This window comes from Saccopteryx bilineata, chromosome 6 (assembly GCF_036850765.1).
Source record: "Saccopteryx bilineata isolate mSacBil1 chromosome 6, mSacBil1_pri_phased_curated, whole genome shotgun sequence".
Taxonomy (NCBI): Eukaryota; Metazoa; Chordata; class Mammalia; order Chiroptera; family Emballonuridae; genus Saccopteryx; species Saccopteryx bilineata.
In genome coordinates, this window is record NC_089495.1 from 94,801,949 (window position 1) to 94,824,418 (window position 22,470).

The following is a 22,470-nucleotide window of genomic DNA, read 5'->3' on the forward strand; positions in this document are numbered from 1 at the left end:
TTATATGTTAAATGACAGCAAACCTTGCAACTGAGATGATACTGAAAGGAGGATCTGTAAAGGGCAGATACATGGCCTTATTTGGCTTTTATAAGATTATGGTAGAGGTATGAGAAATTTGAAAAATAAGTACTTCATACCAAAATGGAAGTAGCATAATATTGAAACAGTTACATCATTTACCTGTGCTATGTGTTTTTGATATAATGTCAATAAAAACACATTAAAAAGCTTTAGAAAGAAACCTTTTTTCTCAATTAAGCCTTAGATGGATTCTACTTTTTCAGTTTGTTGATTTAAAATACTAGATTAGATTAACAGCACTGGCTTGTAAATAAGGAAGCTCTGAATTATATTAATAAAGGTATGCTGTAAAAATAATCAGCTTCATACTTAAAATGTTTTTAAGTATTTGGAAAAACTGTGAAATGGGATTATAAGGTTAAATTATGTGCATCTGGTTTATCACCACTTAAATCTTTTAAAAATTTGATGTCTTAGTCTGAAGAAACTTGTCTAATCCTGACTCTTTTCCAGGTTACATGAACTTCAGTGAGCAGAGCAATACACAAATGCTAACAAGAAATCATGGCAATTTACATAATGTACATTTTGTGTTAGATATATATTTAATCATACATCACCATTCTGAGTGAAGATATAAGAAATACTTTACGGAGGTTCTGTGTATCATACTGGAGGGTGCCAAAATTTGGAAACTGAGGATAACCACCTGAAATATCAATATCACTTTTTTCTTTATGTCAAGATATATAATTTTAGTATAACTGGATGTGGTAAGTATAAGTGTACTGTAATATGGGCCCAGAGAATAATTAATTTGAAGCATGTATTCATGCACAAAATAATAGTAAAAATTCTAGCAGTCCTTCTAATTAATCGAAACCTTGATGAAGTTGAACATTAGTTACTTTAACCAGACTTAAGATTAAATAACTATGCTGACTCTTTGTCAAATATACATCAACTCATTAAGCATGATTTTCTTTCTTCAAATTTTGTTCAAAACATAAGTAGGTTAAAAGTGTACCAAATATGGCTCTTATCAGATTAACTTCAAATGTCCAACTTGAACACACAGATTTTGAAACTGTGGTCCAAAATGGCAACTAAAGGTCCATGAATCAAATTTCCAATTATATTTCCTGGGAGCAGATGGGTGCAGTGAAATCTAATGATTGAATGTTAAATGCTTTCATGCACCTTTTATCTGTTTACCAACATGTTGATTCCACCTTAATGCTTTAACAAGATAATAGGTTTATTACAATTAACCAACTAAAATGATATCTCCATTTTCCAATTATTTGTATCATGTTACCTGGTGATATTGAATCAGACCTCCTTTTCTTCTCCCACCCCCAGTGCCTTTCCATCACCACTGCGCATTTCCACCAAACAAAATCCAAACTATATCATTACATAACAGATGTGTCCTTGGAGATTTGAGTTTCCTAGTAAAATAATGATAAAAATAAAGCTCAAGTTCACTGAGACTCAATGAGAAATTTCAAATAAAAATGATTTTAATGAATGTGCTGATTATGTTTTTAAATTTCCTTTCCTTATATTATAACCTGATAAGTTGTTAGTCTATTTCTCTGACTTGCATAGGCATAAACACATAAAGAAGGTTTATCAGGAAGTAAAAAAAAATTCAGGAGTGGCAGATGGAGGATTTTCTTTCTACTGTTCCTCAATAGAGCAAAATTTTGGCTGAAGAACAAAAAGAGGGCATTTCAAACCTTTTACATTAAGAAAAAATTCAACATATTGCCTATAAAAATACATACTCAAGTTTAGATTAAAGGAAAGCCAAGCAGTTTTTATTTTAACTTATAAACAAAAATGTTTCTTGCCTATTAAAATAATCTAAATAATGTTTAACATTCCATCCAACCCATCTCAAATCTAATAGCTCCATGTATTATATCAATACATGAATTTCAGGTCAAAATGTGTGTATGAATATCAGGTCCAATAGTTAAATATTAATCTGGTATTAAACAATGTCATGATTTCATCAACATAATATTTAAATTAAAAAAGATATTTTATATTAGATGTAAATATATGAGGTTCTTAAGATATCCCTGTAAAAAGAGTACTTTCTGAGTGGACATCACACAAAAGGGACCAGATGGCAAGGATAAAAAGGTAGAATTAAAACAGGTCAGTCAGTATAAGACATAAATAATAATTGCTTTCCTTTTGCTTCATTCAAATTATTTGTTTTGTTATGCTTTTTAAATATTTAAACAATGTTTTGAAGTTTTTTAACAAATGATACATGTTTTAGATTATATGGTTTTCTCTGAAGATTAATGTAAATGCATGAAAAACTGATATATTGCAAAATATTAACATTTTAGCAACATTGTTCAAAACTCACATGTCCAGTAGATTTGTAAATTCTCTTTTAAAACAGCGATTTTCAATTGGTGTGCTACAAGAATTTCTTTCTTTTGTTTCTCTGTGTGTGTGTGTGTGTGTGTGTGTGTGTGACAGAGACAGAGAGACGGACAGATAGGGACAGACAGACAGGAAGGGAGAGAGATGAGAAGCATTAATTCTTTGTTGCAGCTCCGTAGTTGTTCAGTGATTGCTTTGTCATATGTGCCTTGACAGAGGGGCTACAGCAGAGTGACTCCTTGCTCAAGCCAGCGACCTTGGGCTCAAGCCAGCGATCATGGGGTCATGTCTATGATCCACACTGAAGCCAGCAACCCTGCGCTCAAGATGGTGAGCCCCTGCTCAAGCCGGATGAGCCTGAGCTCAAGTCAGCGACCACAGGGTTTTAAACGTGGGTCCTCCGCGTCCCAGTTCCATGCTCTATCCACTGAGCACCTGCCTGGTCAGGCGCTGCAAGAATTTTTAAAAGATGAAATACCTGACTACTTAGTCAAGAACACTAACAACCTCTTTTACCTTAGATTGTCAAAAAAAGAAAAAGAAAAGAAAAAAGTGACAATAGCCAACACAACAGTAGACATCTGGTATAAATGTCCTGTCTTGAACCATTAATATATAGGTCATATAATGGTGTTGCATCTTACTGGTCACACTGCATAATAATGTCACATCTGATTGGTTAATTTGTGGTACCAGAAATCCTTATATATAAGCACAGGAATCTGATTTTTTTAAGTCATTTTAAAGCCAAAAGGCTAGGTAATTCCTATTATTAATTTTTGTAAATAGATCAAAATTATACCTATTTTTCTGTCAGTTGGACAAAAAATATATAATTTTTGGTTTGCCACAGAATTTTTATAATTAGTTTATGTGTGCCATGAAATGAAAAAGGTTTAAAAGTTGTTGCTTGAAAAGAAAGCATTTATGCTAGTGTAAGAAAAAGCACATTCAGAGAACTGAGTAAAACTCAGACAGATTATGGGATATCACACGCTGTCGGAGAGCAGCTCTGCTCCCAGTACGTAGTCCGGTTGTAGTGACCTGAAACCCGGACTGCGCCTGGCATTCCACCTGGAGAGAGCAGCGCTCACTGACGATGTGCCTTCTTTCATAAACTGCCAATATTCTAGGGTGAATTGACAGACGGACTTGAACTATAACATTTAGGTAATTGTGGATATAAATCTCCCTATTGAGAACTTATTGCTTATGGGCTAATCTTATAAAATACTTAACACTAGTTTAATCTTTCAGAAAGTCTTTCTCTGATTTTTGAATGTTAACTGACAGTAAATCCCAAACTTCTTACATTTACATTTCTAGGCTCCTTCCTATATTATTTTCCTTTGTTTGTTTTGTTTCCCAGCTATTCTGGCAAGTGGGGATAATTGAGTTTTCATACACTTTGAAAGTTTATTATGATTGAAGCCTTTATCTATCATCCCCCCTTACAGTTTGATTACAAGTTTTGCAATTAAAATGTAAAATTCAGATATATGTAGTAATTAAGTCCTAGAATAATTTAAAAGAAGAAAATTGTTATAGTTACAGGCTTTTTAAACTATTTTATTTTTATTTATTGAATTAATGATTATAGATTGGTTGGTACCAAAGTGATTATACCATAAAATACACGTCAACAAATATAAACAAATGCAATCCCCAAATAACTATTAATAATTTATATATAGTTTAATTTCATCAAAAAAATCATATAGAAAATAAGTAATTATGGAAAGTCTCCATAAGTATAAGAATCTTAAACATATAAAAAGTATCACATTTAATTTTTTAAAAATTTACTAAAGCTGTGTGATTCTTAAAGCCTTAACAAATAGTCAAAACCATCTAAGTTGTATGGTTTCAATATTTTAGAAACCAAACCAAGGAATGACAGTAAAGATAAAATATATGCACTTAACAATACTATTTTCTGTTGATTTACTTTGTATACATTTATATATATGTTTATATACATAAGCATATATGTAAAATAAATTCTGTGAAAGTTGATGCTTATAATTAGGAACCTTGATCACATGTTTTTTTTATAAACTTGTAATATGATCAATATAATTCTTTAGGAATTTTATTGCAATTATTTAAAAGGTAACAATTATAATATAAATTATCAAAATATGTCACCATCAAATAAATTATTTACCAGAATGTAATTATTTTAACATTTTAATGTAAATAATATCTCAGACTTTGGTTTCAGTAATTTCTAGGTTTGAATTCTGAGCTCTGGTTTGCATTTAATCAGTAGTCAAACAAAATTATAAAGAATTCATATTTTTAAGTGCCTACTATGTATTAGAAACCATTGTGAGGTTCTCTCAACTACAGGGAAAAACAAGATGAATGTGGCTCCTGTCCTCAAGTGCTCTGTTATCTCAACTGCTTTGTGACAAATTAATTTTACCAATAGTCACAGCACTGATCCAAGAGTTTAAAACTGTATAGACTTAATTACATTCATTATTTTGTGTGTAGATCAATTAGATCTTTATTAAGAATAGAGGTTGTACACCACAACCCAAAGAAGAAATAAATGGAAATTGGTAATGTGTTAAGCAGTCTCAATATGTTTATTATGGCCCTGTAAAATTCTTATGCATTAAGTGGCTTTAGAATCAAGCATAGATGAAATACTTTCATTGATTTCTGCTGATTAGATATTACTTCATTGTTTAAAGAACTACAATTTTCTTTTTACCTGCCAGACGAAGTCCTTCTTTCTCAACACTGCCAAATTGTCTTACTACCATTTACTTCAATCTTAACCAGGCAACAGAGGAGCACAATGGAAAATATTATCTACTCCTTTGCTAAAACTTTACATGTCAACTTTTTGCCTAAGGCAAATTTTAATAGCCTTGACATGTGGATCTTTATTTCTAGAGATTTACTATAGAAACACTGACATAACCTTTAACTATAGCAAACAGAGTCACTCTAATAAGCAGGCAACACCAAATCCAAAAATGCACGAGGAACAGAAAGATCCTGGCAGGAATTAATCTGCCTTTTTCACACATCTGCCCAAGGGAGGTATTGTAATTGCAAAAATTTACTCTAAGACTGCTGAGACTCATAGTAATTATGTTTCTTTTTTTTTTTTTAATAGAAATAGCCACAGGTGGTAACAAATTGAGTTTTGAGATGGGGAACTGGGCATGCATTCTAACCTAAATTACTATGTAATTGTCTTGATTATAAAAAAAAAAATCATGGAAAGTCTATTGCCGAAAATCAGGAGAAAAAAGTTTCCTTAAATGCTTTCCTTGTCTTTTAGTTTCTCTTCAATTAGGCATATTGCTTCATTTGTTGGTGCTGGTACATCTTATATTAGGACCACACTGTAGAAAAGTCTTTTGCCAATAACCCTTACAAATTCCTGTGAGTATTATTGGTTTTATAGGGCAGTTCTCTTATTTCCTGTCTTATTATCATCTAGAGATAAATAGTAGCTTTCCTGGGAGGTCAGGATCTGGAAATTTAGCTAATAATTACTACTATCCGTGCATCTTCCAATACTAAACCTTCAAGGTAGACTTTCTTTTTTTAATCTGTTCATTGTATTAAAAGTATGTTTGCTATTTTACATACATATGCTGTCAATAATCTTCTATATTATTAAAATTAGACTCATGTATTAACACCAACATATTTTCATTATCTTTTAAAATTACAACCTATGCCAAATATGAGGCAATGTTTTACTAAACCTTCTTTTAAACCAGTGAGTTCTGACTTAATCAACCAAGATTAAAATAAGAAATTAGGTCTTGGTATAAAACAAAAAGAAAAAAAAAACAATTTGTTAATGCAACACAAAGTGATGCTAAGATGAAAATAATAATAAAGAAATCAAGTGTCTTGCCTTGATGTAAAGGCAAGTGTTATAACCTTTAATTTTATCTTAATGATAATGATAATAAAGACAGATGTCTCTTTTATTTTCCATCATTTCCAACTCCCCTAATTCACATTCTTAATGCAATAAGTAGATTTGGTAAAAATTGTTTTAAAATAGACACAGAATTCAAAAAGCAAAATAGAATGTTATACCACAAGTTACTGATTAAAATTTATCAATATTTAAAAACTAATAATTTAGAGACTAATAATTCTTGTTTTTTTGCTGACAAAACTATAAAATTAAAGCAAATTGTTTTAAGGCTGTTCAGAAAGTTATCACATATCTGCATACAGATTTGGCATTAATCTTTAATTATCAGGTTTGAGCTTGAAAATAATTCCATTTGCAGCTAATTTCTTTCCCCCAAAAATACTAAATTATAATTTTATTCAAGTAAATTTTGTTAAGATTTTAAACATAGTATTTCTCAAACATTCTAATATCTTGACATTGTCTTATCTACTAAAATGGAGACATCGGTAAAAGCATAGATCAACCACTTTACCCCATACTTAAATAATCCTTCGTGATAATCATAGGTAAGTTTTTTTTAAATAACTATCTAGTCTGCATATGCAATTGCTCTGGTGAAATAACAAAAAATTTGTCTAATATATAATAATATTCAGTCATAAAGCAATCTCGGTATTCTCTGATAAAATATACTGTGTGAAAAATAAAATGAACAGCTTTCAGCAAACTTATTAATATTGGAGTCTGTAAATTGAAAAGGAAGATTATATCTTAAAGTTAAAAACTATAGTTTTAGGTTTCAAAACCGATGCATGTGTTCTTAGTGCAAATAAATACCAAGTTAGAATTTATCTAAGACACTGGTAATCTAAAACTAGGCTTAAAAATAAGAAAGATATTTGGATCTTAGAACATTTTCTGCCTACAATAAAATACCTGTTGCATTTTTGCTTTATAAAAGTAAGCTATGGCAATGTAGGATATATACATATATTTCTATTTGTATTTCATTGAATTGGAAGACATAAAAATTCTAGGTAAAATTATAATCTAGTCATTATTTAGCAATAATTATTAAGGAGTCAGGCAGAAATACTGAAAAGAAATATACTAATTGATGATTTAGGCTTAAATTACATTTTTTAAAGTTTTCACTAAAAGAAGCTTGAAAAAATGTATCTAATGCACCCAGTTGTTGGAAAGAAATCAGTCACTTTGTAAATTAAATCTGTTACTTCAATACATACAGTATATGCTATTAAAGTAGTATTACAACCTTTTTGCATATAAAGTCATTATCTACATTATATAGTAATAAAATATATAAGCATATACCCAGTATCTCTTAAAAATAGTATATATCTAAAAACAATTATAGATTATAGCTCTGAAATCTTAAAATAGTGTTAGTGTTCTTGCTTACAAATTCCAGAAAGGCTGCTTTTTGCTGATAAAAAGAGTAAACAAAAATTGTCCTTCTAATGGTCGCTTTAATTTGTACCACTAATTAAAAATCATTCAAAAACATTACAAGTTTAAAAAATAATATTATTCACACAGGATATATTCCAGAACCAAAGAGAAGCTTACGAGATTACATTTATCTTTACCTTGCTCATTTTTTATCCAACATAAATACGATTCTCAACTATTTTATTAAACAGAAACAGAAACAAAATAACATGGGTCTTTAAATATTTCAAAATGACTGGTAGAAAATACATTTTTAATAGCATTTAATTATTTTAATATATTCCATTTCTCTAATCAGACCAAAGTCTATTTATGTAGATTAGTTACATCTAAAGTCTCATTTATCCAACCTGTATTTATCCTTTGGTCACAAAGCTTGTTAATTTAAATTGTCTTTTATTGTTATGATTTTTCTTCCTATAATTATGCTGTTTAACTGCCTTATTTTTTGAATAAATATATGCAAACGTGCCAATCATATTCAGTAGAGTTATGCTAGACACTCAATGACCTAGAAGAGCCATTTCACTACAATAAAACTGCTTGGAATAGATCCAGGGCAAGGCCTACAAACACCACTAATCAGACCGTCACTAAGACCAGACAAATAGAAGTCACATGTATATCAATAGATTCTCTTAAACACTGTCTGAAACCAATGGTACAGTCTCTCATTCAAAAAACTGGTGTATACTAGTGAAAGATGCCACCCACATAGCCTCAATTTGCATCTGTATTTTGTTATATTGATTTATTTAGCTTTACCTTACAAATATTGAACTTATACTTGTGCAGTGGCAAGCAGGCACTAGTAAGCTTCTGCTTAGTCACAGCAAGAAATGTTGATGTCATTAAGGACTTCTTTATTATAGATAATTTATTTCAGGAGACAAAAGATAGCAATATATCACTGTCAAAGCTAGTGGTGAAAGCTATGACTAACTGTAAAATACTCTGTGGCCATTGAAAGAAATGCTCATCAATGTCTCCTTGACTAAAACAGGTTGCCAATAGATTAGTGTAGGTTTGATGAAGTTTAAAAGTATTTTGTAAGTAGATGACAGAAGTCACACTATCTTCAAATTGATAGAAATGACCTTTATGCTGTTCTCTAACAAATATAGTAACTGATTGAAGGAATTCAATACAAAAAAGAAAAAGAAAGAAAGAAAATCCTTCCTTAATGGCTTAACTAAAACATGACTTTAAGATAATGCCCTATGAGATTTATTAAACAGAAGTATCACAGAAGGGAATACATTCTGGAACAATGACTAATATCATAATTAGCAGATGCATTTGTAAGAATTTACCCACTATTGAGTATACTGCAAGACTTCTCAGCATAAGGGAGTTAAGTTTTGCTTCCTAATTGGCATGAGTCCAGTTCTAATGGTTTCATCTTCTTCCTGTTCTTTCATCATCAGACTTATAGCACATATCTTGACAGTACCTACAGCAATCCTATAATCCTCCAGAAGAATCAGAAACTTGCATGAGATTTTTTTTTTTAATGTTAATCTGCATAAACTACACTGAAGGCCAACTGTTCCTTCTTCTCTATAATGACTGGCTCTACTTTAAGAAAACAGTAAAATCAACAAGTTTTAACATATTTTGAAAGAAAAAGGTTTGAGTTCATCTTTCAAAAGAGAACTTTCTTTGAACTAATAAAGTAAAAAATGGGCTAATATCTGTGTTTACGTATTTATATACATTATACTAAAAATATAAAGCCACAGATACATATATACATACTTAATTTTTCCAAAAAATTTTACATCATTTACTTTATAAATATATTTATTTTTCATAGTATTACATCAGCACTCACAATAAAAAGTTGAAAACTGAAAATGGTAGTGAAATGTGATAAAGTTAAAGATTATATTTTAAAATAGTAATAATATTTATCTGTAGATATTTAAGAATTCTTTTAAAATATGTATATTTCAATCAGACCTGTGGTGGAGCAGTGAATGAAGCATCGACCTGGAATGCTGAGGTCGCGAGTTCGAAACCCCAGGCTTGCCTGGTCAAGGCACATATGAGAGTTGATGCTTCCTGCTCCACCCCCTGATCTCCGCCTGTTCTCTCTGTCTCTTTCCTCTCTCTTTCTAATAAAAATGAATAAATAAATAAAAATATAAAATATGTATACTTCACAGTCCTTTAATAGAGATGATATTTAAAATTTTAAGAATAATTCATTTTTTAACTTCACATATAAACCTGTATTTATGAATTGTAAAAAGATGAATAATGTATATGATAATATTAACTGTATAGAGAGAGTTTTCTGGATAATATGACAGGTTTTGGTATGGCTTGATCAGTATAATCACAAGCTAAAAGAAATGTTTAAAACATAGAAATGTTTTTCTTGATTAAAAAATATGTTCAAGAAGTTGAGATAAAAATTGTAAGTTATATTTTTCCATGACCTGATATTTTTCATGATTTCACACAGCTTTAAATAACATAAAGGTATCAAGAATTAAATTCTCAAATCTTCCATGTAGACTTACATAAAATATTTAATGAACTTCTAAATAGAATGCAAGTAAAATGATAAAATTCATTCATAGAACTCAAATAAAATTATAGAACTCACTCATAGAACCCAGGTAAAGCTTCATATTACCTTACTTTTACTTTTATAAAAGACTGATAGATTATCATCTCAGTGTGAGAATAAGTATTACATAGCTGATATTTTGAAAATTAAAAACAAATGGCTGAAAATGTTATTACCATAGGAGTAGTTATATCAACTAGTATTAAAAATAAGAGTCTCAGGTTTCTAGTTTATATAATTTTAAAATTACAATTTTTGTGTTTTCATTTACTGTAAAGTTTAGAAATGCACACAAATTTATATTGGAGCTCATATGTTTATGGGCATACACAAAACTAAGAGTAAAAGTAACAATATATTAAGAATGAATATAATAATTAGCATTTTAAACGTTCTGTAAAGAAAGTCAAAACACCTTAAAGGCTGATTATCTTTTTAATTAAATTTATTTGTACTTTATTTGTACTACTTTTAATATACATTAAAACAGAAAGAAAAGTTTTATGATTATGTACTCACATTAATTTAAAGTAGTAATCTTATCTTTAAATTTTTTTTAGAAAGACAAGTGCACAAGACATTCCTGGAGGCAGGTAGTAAGAAAGAAACATTTTCTTTTCACTCAGCCAACCATAACCCTTAAAAATAAGATGTATATGAAGTTTATGGAAATGATTACATGTAAATAATAAAATTGTGACATCTTAGTATAGCACTGCACGAAAATATAATCAAAATTACAAATGAAGAAAAAAATGTTCACACATTTTGTGTTTGTTACTGAAATCGCTAATATACTGAGTGTGAAGTTTTGAAGATCATCATGTAGGGAACTCAGGTGAATTCCTATTGTTAGGAATCTCTTAGAGATTAGGGAAATGGGAATAAAGGCGTACAATGAAAAAAAATGTATCTATTAAAGATACAAATTTTCTTTTACCTTTTCATTTTAAAACAGAGTCTCTTGCCTATATGATACTTTAGTCCTCTATGTCTCAACTTTTATATTTATACATGTACCATGTGTTTAATTCTTTTATTGAAAGCTTCATGCACATATATCAAAAGAATTTTCTCTTCTAACAAAGAATCTAAAGTTAACCCTAGTGTGACTCTTTTAAAATTGAACTGTAAAAACAGTGTAAGAATGTATTCTTTTTAAATTTTATTTTAGTAGATCCTATTCTGCTGGCTCAATATTTTTCTTCTCTGAAATGCATATTAAAATGACTTATAGTGGTTCTACCAAAAATTCTGAAAACAACAGATGTTCAAACAAAACTAGAAATACTCCCACTAGTAAAAAGTGCCCAGCCTTCCCTCCCTTCTCAGTGAAGCCTTTGTGGAAAACACCTGTTGAGAAGTTTCTCTGAGACTTAAATAATTCTTGATAAGCCATGATTAGCAGTTACTCATGACAATTAGTGATGATCTTTACTCGATTTTAGATTCCCTTTTTAACATATGAAATAATTCATATGGAAATTGCTCCTATGAAAAGTGCTTTTGTAAATTTGTATAACAATCTATATGCCTCAGCTATCACAAGCTCTGTGCTTCTATTTTTCAAAATAAATTTTATAGCTTTAAAATAAATAAACTATTTTAGCTCTTTTATTTTGAATCACACTACTGAAGAGATATTTTAATCACTAGTCTATCGTTTAAATACTTCATAAACTGACTTTACTTCAGTTGAAAAACTTGAAATAAGATCTCTTAAAAACCTGAAATAAAATTTCTTCTCAAAAAACACTCTTTTTAGCTTACATAATTGTTCTGCATCCGTATTCAGTAAAAATATCCTTATGCCCAAGAACATACAGATCTTTGACATAAAATTTTAGGCTCTGCCACCCACACAAAATCTTCTGACATTTAAGCAAATCTTAATTTGAGTTGTAACATGAGTCTTATAAATTCTGAAGTTTCCATGTCATGTCACTTTATCAGTGTATCTCAAATAATTAAGAAACTTCTCATTCCATCAATAGAAACATACTGTACACCTTCTAAACAATGCACAAGATGGTAAGATAAACCAGATCTAGTAACTGCTAGTCTGAGTATACTCTTATGGATTAAAATTCTTCCTTCAGAAATACATATGATATTAATAAATTTTCTCACCAAGCTGTGTTAAAACCACTAATAAATGCACTTGAAACAAGATTATAGAATACCTGAACACTATAATTTAAATATATCAGTTTAGCACGAAATATGTGTAGCACAGTCATTTAAAAAATAAAAAAAAGAAAGGTCACTGTAGTCAATTACTCTATTCTCCAGAATAGGTATTGAGAAATATCTGATATATTTAAAAAGAAATTAACTTACTAGAAATTTATAAAGCATCCCTTAAGGAATTGCAAAACCTCAGTAGAGGGGGGGGGAAGCTTGTTTTAACGATTTATATTATTTTCAGGACAAGAGCAATATGGAAAATTGAGCCACTTTAGAAAAAATTTTTGAAGAAATTAAAACTTTTTTTTTTCTGTGTCTCTATAGTATGGGTTATGATTCTAGAAGAAAAGAAATGTCAAGGAAGTTTGTCTTTTTGTTTTCTGTTTAAACTATCTCTTTCTCATCTTGTGTGTGTGTGTGTTTTAGTGTGTGTGTGTTTGTGTGATTTGCTTTAGCTCAAGTTTTACTGTTAATGAGAAGAATCATCATCATCACCATCACCATCCATTCATCCAGCCAGCCAGCAGTGACCAGCTTCAAGAACAGTATGATGTAAATACAGTACCAGCACCCTGTCCCTCAAAACCTTCTGGCTACGTCCACCCAAGATTGTTCCCCACTAATATCACCAAGGAATCAGGCTTGCTGAGAATTCGATTGCACCAACTTCATTTTTATATGGACCCTAAATAAAAATTCAACTGATAAATCTTGAAGTAGAAGATTAATCGTTAACCCTCTGTGATATCATTGTAATTGTCAATGGTAAAAATATAAGAAAGTATATAACGTGCATTTGTAAAATGACTGTAAAGTATCTATAAATATATACATTAACACCTCCCTCTAAAGAGATTATCATAAATACCAATTTTACACAGTCACATAAAGATTTCCATAGAAAACACAATTTTTTAAAGGGAAGATTTCTTGTTTAGTTTTATATAAATCTCAAAAAATCATGAATACTGGTATACAGTAAACACTGTAAAAAGTGAAATTTAATATTACCACAATTTATACTTTTATATTTAGTGGTATCAAGTACAAGAGTCTGTTTTACAAGACATTATACTATCATAAGAAAATACATTTTGCTAAGTTTTAGTGTTTGTTACACTTATCTTAGAAAGGATAAGATTATGAAATTTTAAAACTCTATTTTGATAATAAAAACATGACTTGGGTGTCATTAAAAAGGTATTTGTTCTTCAAAGCATAAAATAATGAACAAATTATTTTCATTTGCCCCAAATTAATCTTCCTTCCCAAAGTATCACTTGGAAACTCACTTTTGAATTTCAAGTACTGTTCATCAAATTTGTAGTAACACACGTTCATAATAAGAAAAAAATAAGTTTTTCTGTGACACAATAGTGGATAAAATAAACTAAACAATTATTAGTCATAATTCAGTCACCTGTTGTTAGAATCTATATCCATATTGGGTCAGTTTTGTCATATATCAAGAACTTCAAATGATACTATCTACTACATATTAAATATCACTTAGATATACAGAAAATACACAGTATGCATAATAAATGCATTCTGGAAGTATTTTTGGCACCAGTGCCTTCAGTGCAACTTTGTCTCCTGTTTTCAACAACCCCAAATGAGTCCGTGACCCTCTTGTGAACTTTCTTCGTTCCTCATTCCTCAACGACACCAAAAAACAGATCAGGGAAACCACAGGACAAAATGAGTTTAAACTTTTCATAGCTACTCAGCCAGTCTGCATTTATCCAAACTTTTGAAAGATCTTTAGAGGTAATGTCAAGTTTCCAAAGCTTAAGCAACTTCATGCATTATGCTGCAGTTTCAGCTAAAGAATAAATAAACTTCATGTCCTTTAAAACAATTTTAAAATACAGAGCTGACTTGTTCTTAGGTGAAAAGTTAGCTCGAGGTGAATGAGGCTCTGGAATTCTAGGTGGTTGTTACGTTGTACGTCAAGTAGTTAACTTCTTAATATTTGGGTCACATTTCTTTCTTTCATTTGGTATCATATTATTAATGAAATTAAATTCACTTTTAAAGTGAATTAAGTAAAATTGTTTTCTACTCTGAGAATCCTTTCTTATAGAAAAAAAGTGTAGACCATCTAACAAAAATTATGTAAAATTAACTATAAATGTTGAACACTAACATTTTTAAACCTATAAAAATAAACTTTAAAAAACGCAACAAAAGTAAGACATGTACATCTTGTAGATTTTAGACTATTTACATGAGAAGGGATATGTATAGATAATGTACACGCATTGGCAAAGTGTAAACGATTTTCATTTAAAAAAAGAAAGGAAAAAAAACCCTCTCACTGCTGCTGGCAGTGTGGCTGGCTTGTCCTGGACCAAAGGTTTCAGGACAGCTTCTACGTCAGCAATAAAATGAAGTCCCAGTTACGCTAAAAGTCTCCTACCTGAATTATGGACATCCGAGTGGCAGGGGCCTCGCTGGCGTTAGTCCCTTGTCCGGTGAAGCTGGAGTGGCAGCCCGCGTGCCCCTGAGGAACAGTCAGGCTGTTGGAGGCTGGTTTGAGGTACATCACCTCCGAGCGGGGCGAGCTGAGGGGCAGGCGGGTCTGGTAGTCGAAGTACATGGGGGAGGTGGCCAGGGAGGGGCTGCTCACCACGTTCATGACGTTCATGGCGTTCCTCTCTTCCACCTCGCTCTGCACCAGCATGATGTCGTTCTTGTTGATCTTCTTCTTCTTGCCCTTGCCCCCGCCCAGCTGCGGGTGGCTGTACTCGGCGATGCGGCAGTTGTAAGTGCGGATCTCCTTGTTCTCGCGCTTGCACTTGACGGCGATGGTGATCATGGCCGCTAGGAGGATGGTGGAGATAGTGCTCAGAGTCACGATGAGCGGCAGCGACACGTCCCAGTGGCGCTGCTCGCCGTTCACCCGGGGGACCCCCTCGGGCAAGGAGCCGCTCACCGAGCGGATGATGAGCTTGGCCACTGCGGACAGGGTGGGCTTGCCGTGGTCGGTCACCTTCACCACCAGCTCCACCACGGGGGTCACGTCCTCCCAGAAGGGATGCTTCGTACGGATCTCGCCGCTGGACGGATCGATCTCAAACAGGTGGTCGTCGTTCCCGTCTACGATCTCGTAGGTGAGGCGGCCGCTCTCGCCGAAGTCGCTGTCCAGGGCGCGCACCGTGCTCACCAGGTAGCCCAGGCCGGCGTTGCGCGGCACCTGCAGCTCGGCGGTGTCGTTCTGCAGACTGGGCAGCACGATCACCGGCGCGTTGTCGTTCACGTCCAGCACTGTCACCCTCACAGTGGCGTTGCTCTCCAAGTGTGCGGGGGCTCCAGAGTCCTTCGCCAGCACCTTGAACTCAAAAGCCTTGGTCTGTTCGTAGTTAAAGGAGCGCAGAGCGTAGATGGCCCCGTTGGTGGGGTTCACAGACACGTAAGTGTAGATGGACACGTCGCCGATGTGCGAGGGCAGGATGGAGTAGGACACGGTGCCGTTCTGGCCCAGGTCGGGGTCGTGGGCGAGCACCGAGCCCAGGTACTCCCCCGGGATGTTGTTCTCGTGCACCTGCAGCACGTAGAGCCCCTTGGTGAAGCGAGGCGGGTTGTCGTTCTCGTCCAGAATCTTGACTGCGAACGACTTGGTGGAGTTCAGGGGAGGGGAGCCCCCGTCCCGAGCCACGATTGTCACGTTATACTCGTCCTGGGTCTCCCGGTCTAGCGGGCGGTCAGTCACCACCGTGTAGAAGTTGTCGTAGTTCTCTTCCAGCTTGAAAGGCACAGAGCCTCCCGGCCCGCCCAGGCCGCCGCCGCCGGCCGCCCCGCCTCCGCCCAGGACGCGGCACTGCAGCTGCCCGTTCTTACCCGAGTCGCGGTCCGTGACCCGCACCAGGGCTATGACCGTGCCCGGCGGGGCGGCCTCGCTCAGCGCCCCCTGGCGCACGGAGACGAAACCAATGGACGGCGCGTTGTCGTTGCGGTCGATGAGCTTGACGGTGACCTTGCAGTGCGCCGGGATGGGGTTGGGCCCCAGGTCGCGGGCCTGCACGTCGATCTCCAGCATCCCGTTCTCCTCGTAGTCCAGGTTGCCTTTGACACGGATCAGGCCGGTCTTGGGGTCGATGGAGAACAGCTCCCGCACGCGGTCGGGCACGTAGCTGCTGAAGGAGTAGAGCACCTCGCCGTTGGGACCCTCGTCGGCGTCGGTGGCGTTCAGGTCAATGACCACGGTGCCCAGCGGGGCGTTTTCGGGCACCTCCACCAGATAAGAGGGCGCCTCGAAGACGGGGCTGTTGTCGTTGGAGTCGATCACCTTCACGTTGATTTGCACCGTGGCGGAGCGCGGCGGCTCGCCGCCATCCAGGGCGGTCAGCACGAGCGTGTGGTGGTTCTGCTGCTCGCGGTCCAGTGCCTTCTGGATCACCAGCTCTGGGAACTTGGTGCCGTCTCCGCGGGACTTGACGTCCAGCGCGAAGAGGCCGTGGTCGTCGCGCGTGAGCAGGTAAGTGCGGAGCCCGTTCTGGCCCGCGTCTGGGTCGTGTGCACTGGTGAGGGGGAAGCGGGTGCCCGGGGCCGCGTTCTCGGATATGTCCATCTCAATCTGGTCCGAGGGGAAGGAGGGAGCGTTGTCGTTGATGTCCTGGACCTCCACCTTGATCATGCAGATCTCCTTGTCGTTGGCGAAGACCTCGAGGGACAACTGGCACTTGGCGTTGTGGCGGCATAGGGACTCACGGTCGATGCGCTGCTTGGTGTAGAGGAGCCCGCTGTCCGCGTCCACGTCCAGCAGGTGCGGAGCTGAATTCTCCAGCACCCGGTAGCTACCCGACTTGCTGCGCCCGCCGTTGCCGCCGCGCTCTGCGGGCGGAAGCCCTGGCTGCAGTCGAGCATCCCTGCCGATGTTGCCGATCACCGTGCCGGCCCCCTGCTCCTCCGGCACCGAGTAGTTGAGATTTTTGAGAGTCAGGGCAGGGGCCCATAGCAGGAAACAGCAACAGATGGAAAGGTACATCCCAGACCGGGGGGGTGGGGGCAGGAGCAGCCGGACGGTCGGGGAGAGCGGAGGGGCGCGCGCCAGCCTGGAGCCCCCGCGCAGCATGCGCGCGCGAGGCCGGCCGCAAGTCTGAGGGTCCCTCTGTCCCTCGGCTCCTGGGCTGCGGCACCCGGAGGTCTCGGGTTATTCCGCGTAAGTTCCCGAACCTGTTGATCTACAGCATCCGCACTGGGCGAGCAGCAGCGGCGCAGCAGAGCTGCAGGGGCACCGGGCTAGGCGGCGGCTCCCTGCGGCTGGGAGCCAGCCCGGGGCTTTGTCTCTGCCGCCGGAACTTGGGGAGACTCAAACTTGAGCGGCGATGCCGGCGATAAGAAGTAAATCTAGTCTGGGAGGGATAATGATGAGCCCAGAATCCGTAGCTCTTCCTCGCTCCCGCTAGGGCGCTGCGAATCCGCTCCCGCCTGAAGCCGCGGAACACTCCTCGCAGTGGATGGGGGAGGAGCGGGAGGTGTGTCTCCAGGCGGATCGGAAAGTGGAATCCTTACTTGTTTCTGGTCGCCTCTGGCAATGAAATGGATGGGGATGGGGAACAACGACGAGAGAATCAGATATATTTTGCAGCTTCCCCGGAGAGCTGTGAAATGTCTGCTTGCTTCTGGGGCTGGTCTGTTTTCAGGCAGTGTTTTGCTGCATTTATAGATCTAATCTTGCGTTTCTGGCTGAGGCGGCGGCGGCGGCGGCGGCGGCGGACTGCATCTCCCAGCCAAGCGTATTTTTTCTGTCTCCTTTCCGAGCAGCCGAAAGGAAGGGAGGAAATGCAGCGCAAAGAACTAGTGTCCCGATTTGTAGTTTCCTCCCTCCACCAAGCTCCTCCCTCTCTTCCTCCCAACAGGCTCTCCCCCAAAGTCAAGAAAGCCACAGCCCGATCGGCGTTTGCGGCGTGGGTGTAGCGGGAGGGGGGAAACGTATCGATGTGTCTCCGCCTCGGTTCGGAGAACACACACTCTGATTTCTCCGCGCGGAGCCGGCGGCCGCCGCTACCATCCCCTCCTCTCCCCGCGAGCAAGGACTTCTTCTCTCCCTGCAGTTTAATTCCAGTTTGCTTTGCTTCTCGGGCGAAAGGAAATCAACAGGCAACTCCTGGTTGGGTGTGCAGATTTGAGGGGGGTGGGGGAAGCGAGCTGGAGAGGCAGGGGGAGCCACCTCCCGGTCCTCGCGCACACACTCGCCCTGTCTCTCCCTGGGAGGGAAACAGTCTCCGCATTCACAGGGCTGGGCTGTCAAGTGCCTCGCTTTTCTTCCTATTCAGCAGCTCCTTCCAACGGCCCTGTCTCCCAGTCCTCTGTCTCTAGGAAGGGAAACCTCGGCGAGCAATACAAAGTGGTGAATATTTGAAGCGAATAAAGTGTAGGGTATTTTTCTTTCAAGAAAAATTTTTTTTAATAGTAAGAGTGAGCCGGATGAAAGAAACACGTCAAGGTTTGGCGTGATGCATTCTGCAGTCTCCCCCGCACGTCTCTGGACGGCTCGGGGAGGGCGGGGGCGCGGGGCTGCAGCGCGCGAGCCCGGCCAGGGGCGCCCGCCTCGGGGAGCTGCCTCCGAGGGGACGTCAGGCGCACGTCTGTCTGTCTGCACGTTATCTCGGGGTCTAGAGACGCCCGGACCTACGGGAATGACACATCCAGAAATGCAGGTGCTCGGATCTGCCGCGTGAGTCAGAGGCAGCGGAACAAATCGGATTCCCTCTCGCCTCACGGTCCTTCCTTCACAGACATTAGTTGCGGCTCCTTCCTAACGTTTTCTCTGACTCACTCCGGAGAAAGAGAAGGCAGATGTATGTTTTGGAGCAGAAGGAAAAAGCGACAGAGAGGGAGGGAGGGGAGGAAGAAGGTGAAGCTGAATCCAGCAGCACTTTTACTCTACCTCTCTCTGCCGGAGTCCGAGGCTCGGGGAAAACAAGGCGTCTGTTTTGCTAGGTGTATTTATTGATTTATTTTTCAAAAAAAAAATGAAAGAATAAAAAAACCTTTCCTTTTGGTTAGGCGTGAGGAACCCCAAAATCTTTCAGAGTCTTGGGGGGGATCAGGATTCCAGTGAGTGTTCACAGCTTAGCCCCGCATCTTAGTTCACGATTCTCCTCCCAATGTTCTCTATTCACAAAGTCCAGCCCCGGTGTGCATAGTTAATTGTGCAGTCCGTTGTAGAGGTTTATTTTTTTATTTTTTTATTTTTTACTCCTTTTCTGTCACGGGTGGTCTCTTTCAATCTCTGGTGTCTGTCAGGATCACCTCACAGCCTGCGAAAGCCGTGCGGACTTCAAAACAAATAAATCCATCTCCGCAAGCAAAGCATCAAGGAAAAGAAAGGCGAAAATTCAACAGTTGGAGTAGCGTCTCCCCAGCCGCCCTCCGCCGCTGCCGCATCCGCCAGGCTGGCGAGTCCACGCTCTCTCCCCAGCGCCTCTTGCTGACTGACTCTATTCACCTCACGCCGCAGCTTGAACATTGATACTGATTCCCTGCCAGCCAATCCGCGCGAGGAGCAAAGCCCCGCCTCCTCGGCCATCGCCCAATGGGAGGCAGAGGGAAGACTGACTGGGGCGGAGCCAGGAACCCCGGCACTTCAGAGTCATTGATTAGATCAGTTAGAAGCGAGACCAGCTGGACCTGCGGAACCTTGCGCTCCGCTGCCGCGGCGGTGCCTGGTGCCTTGCTGTCAGGCCTCCCGAGTGTTAGATTTCTGGGTGAAGGTCCTTCACCGTCTTCCTTTGAAAAAGAGAATTAAAGGAAAAAAAAAGTTTGACAGTGATCGTTTTTTTGTCCGATGTACACTGGAACCGAAGTCGCAGCTTGTTTGCAGAGTAAGATAGCTGCGGTCTTCCCGGTGGGCTTTTGTACACACACACACACACACACACACACACACACTGGCACCGTACACATACCCATACCAAAGGAGGCGCAGATATCTCTCTCTCTCTCTCTCTCTCTCTCTCTCTCTCTCTCTCTCCGTGGACTCGTGTGAATGAGGTGCAGAAGGATGTGTGTGTGTTTCTGGGCAGTGTGATGTGTATTTCAGTAAGTGTGTGAATACGAGGGCGCTTGCGCGCCCGCTTCTGCTCGAGTTGGTGCAAACACACCGCGTGCACCAGCGATCAATATGTAACTTTTTTTATCCTCCGAGAAAAATTAGCTGTCCCCAGGCACCCATGCAAGGAAAGTCACTAGATTATGAAAGTGTTTCAGAAGAAAAGCAGAAGCCCAGTGAAAGAGAAGCCGTGTCTCCCCAGAGAAAAAGTGCTTGTTCTTTAAAGAGAAAGACTCGCTGTCAATTCTAGCTTTGCAGCTTGTTAAAACTCAAATCTGGCTAAATAATATTTAGGGTTCTGCCCTTTTCAGTCTTTCCCGCCCTGAGCTCAGATTCAAGGTAAAGCGGCTGCGCACCCAGCCAAACTGTAAATTTGGTGTTTTGTTCCTTTCAAGCTTGTTATTAAAGTTCCATAAGGCAATTTATCTCCTTAAGACCTCGTAAGTGTTGATAACCACATTTGCCAAAGCGCTTCTGCATAGAAGCTGAACCATAAACATGAAGGCAGAGCAGTGGGTGATCTCTTAAGATGCATGTCTGTAAATAACACCATCACGACCACGCGCGCGCGCGCGCGCGCGCACACACACACACACACACACACACACACACAAGGTGGGGGGGAGGAAGAGGGAGAGAGTGAGAGAGAAAGAGGTTCCTAATTCATTTACTTCTCCAACTTCAGAATCTAATTTCAGATATTTTTTCTTCCCAATCTATTATCACAAATCCACAAGTGAAGACTGGTTCGCTAGAGATCTAGCTGTGTTGGAAAGAGTTAAGAAGGAAAAAGAAATGGAAGAATTGAAATAGAAAAGGTGAGTGTTTTGATTGCTAGAGTATTGATCGAAATTCATAAATACTAAAGTTAAGTTGCCATTTATAAATTGTGAATGACTAACGTAGAAGTCTGTAACATGAATCATTCAGGATTCAGAGAAAATCAAATCCAGACCAATTACAAGAAAGTTCTGATGTTTATTATTGTGGTAACTACTTAAACATTCAGGTTAAAAATAAAGTTATTTATTTCCCAGTGGATTCAATAATACTATAGTCTGAATTTGCAATCAGGTCTCGATCCAAAATTCACCACTTCTTTAAGAGACTGTCTTTAACAGCTGAAAATTTAAGGAGGAGTTCTAAACAGCCTGACCTTTAAATCCTAAAGAGACTCGGAATTTTCTCCAATCAGTAGCTTGTCACGCATATATCTTTGCTAAACAAGGGAGCTAGAGAGTAGAAATCTAGATTGTTTTGTGCCCAGTGGGTCCTTAACCGTGCTAACTTTTGAAACCTGATCTTTACATTTCTTTTGGGTGTGTACCTCTGTCCCAACAGGTATACCTTGGAGGGTGAGACTTTGGGGCTTTAAAAACAGCAGCTAGCTTAAATAAAGAGTAGTGATTACACAGTAATTTAGTAATTATTACTTTCTTAATGTGGCTTTTTTTTTTTTGCATTACATACTAATTCAAGGAAAGTCATAAAATATATTGTATTTCTCCATGTATAAGACTCACATTTTCCCAAAAAAATTGGGGTCTAAAAACTGGGTGCGTCTTAGACAGTGGTTGTAGATTTTTACTTGCGTTTCCCACTTTTTCACGCTTGTTTTTGCGCTCATTTTTGAAGACAGTGATTCGAGGTCAGACACAGATGAGGACAAGCTAATGGATGGGAATTTTGACAGTGATGAGGATTTCATGATGAATAAAGCTTGAGTTCAGTAACTTTATGTGATACATTTTTTAAAAAGAATTTGGGCCCCCAAAATAAGGTGCGACTTATACATGGGAGCGTCTTATACATGGGGTAATACAGTACTTACTTGAAGTT

The 22,470-nt window shown here is 38.3% G+C and overlaps 1 protein-coding gene across 4 annotated transcripts in view; it reads right to left on the bottom strand.

Annotated features, from left to right (window-relative positions):
* PCDH17 (protocadherin 17) overlaps positions 1-19,037 on the bottom strand; it is a 93,378-nt gene extending 74,341 nt beyond the window's left edge. Inside the window, exon 1 of one of the 4 annotated variants that reach the window (XM_066234622.1) lies at positions 14,995-19,037. In XM_066234622.1, coding sequence (XP_066090719.1) covers positions 14,995-17,649 — 2,655 coding nt within the window. In that variant the 5' untranslated portion in view covers positions 17,650-19,037. The remainder of the gene's footprint in view (positions 1-14,994) is intronic. The other 3 variants (XM_066234621.1, XM_066234623.1, XM_066234625.1) reach the window with 3 other exon arrangements.
* Between the last annotated feature and the right edge of the window lie 3,433 nt (positions 19,038-22,470).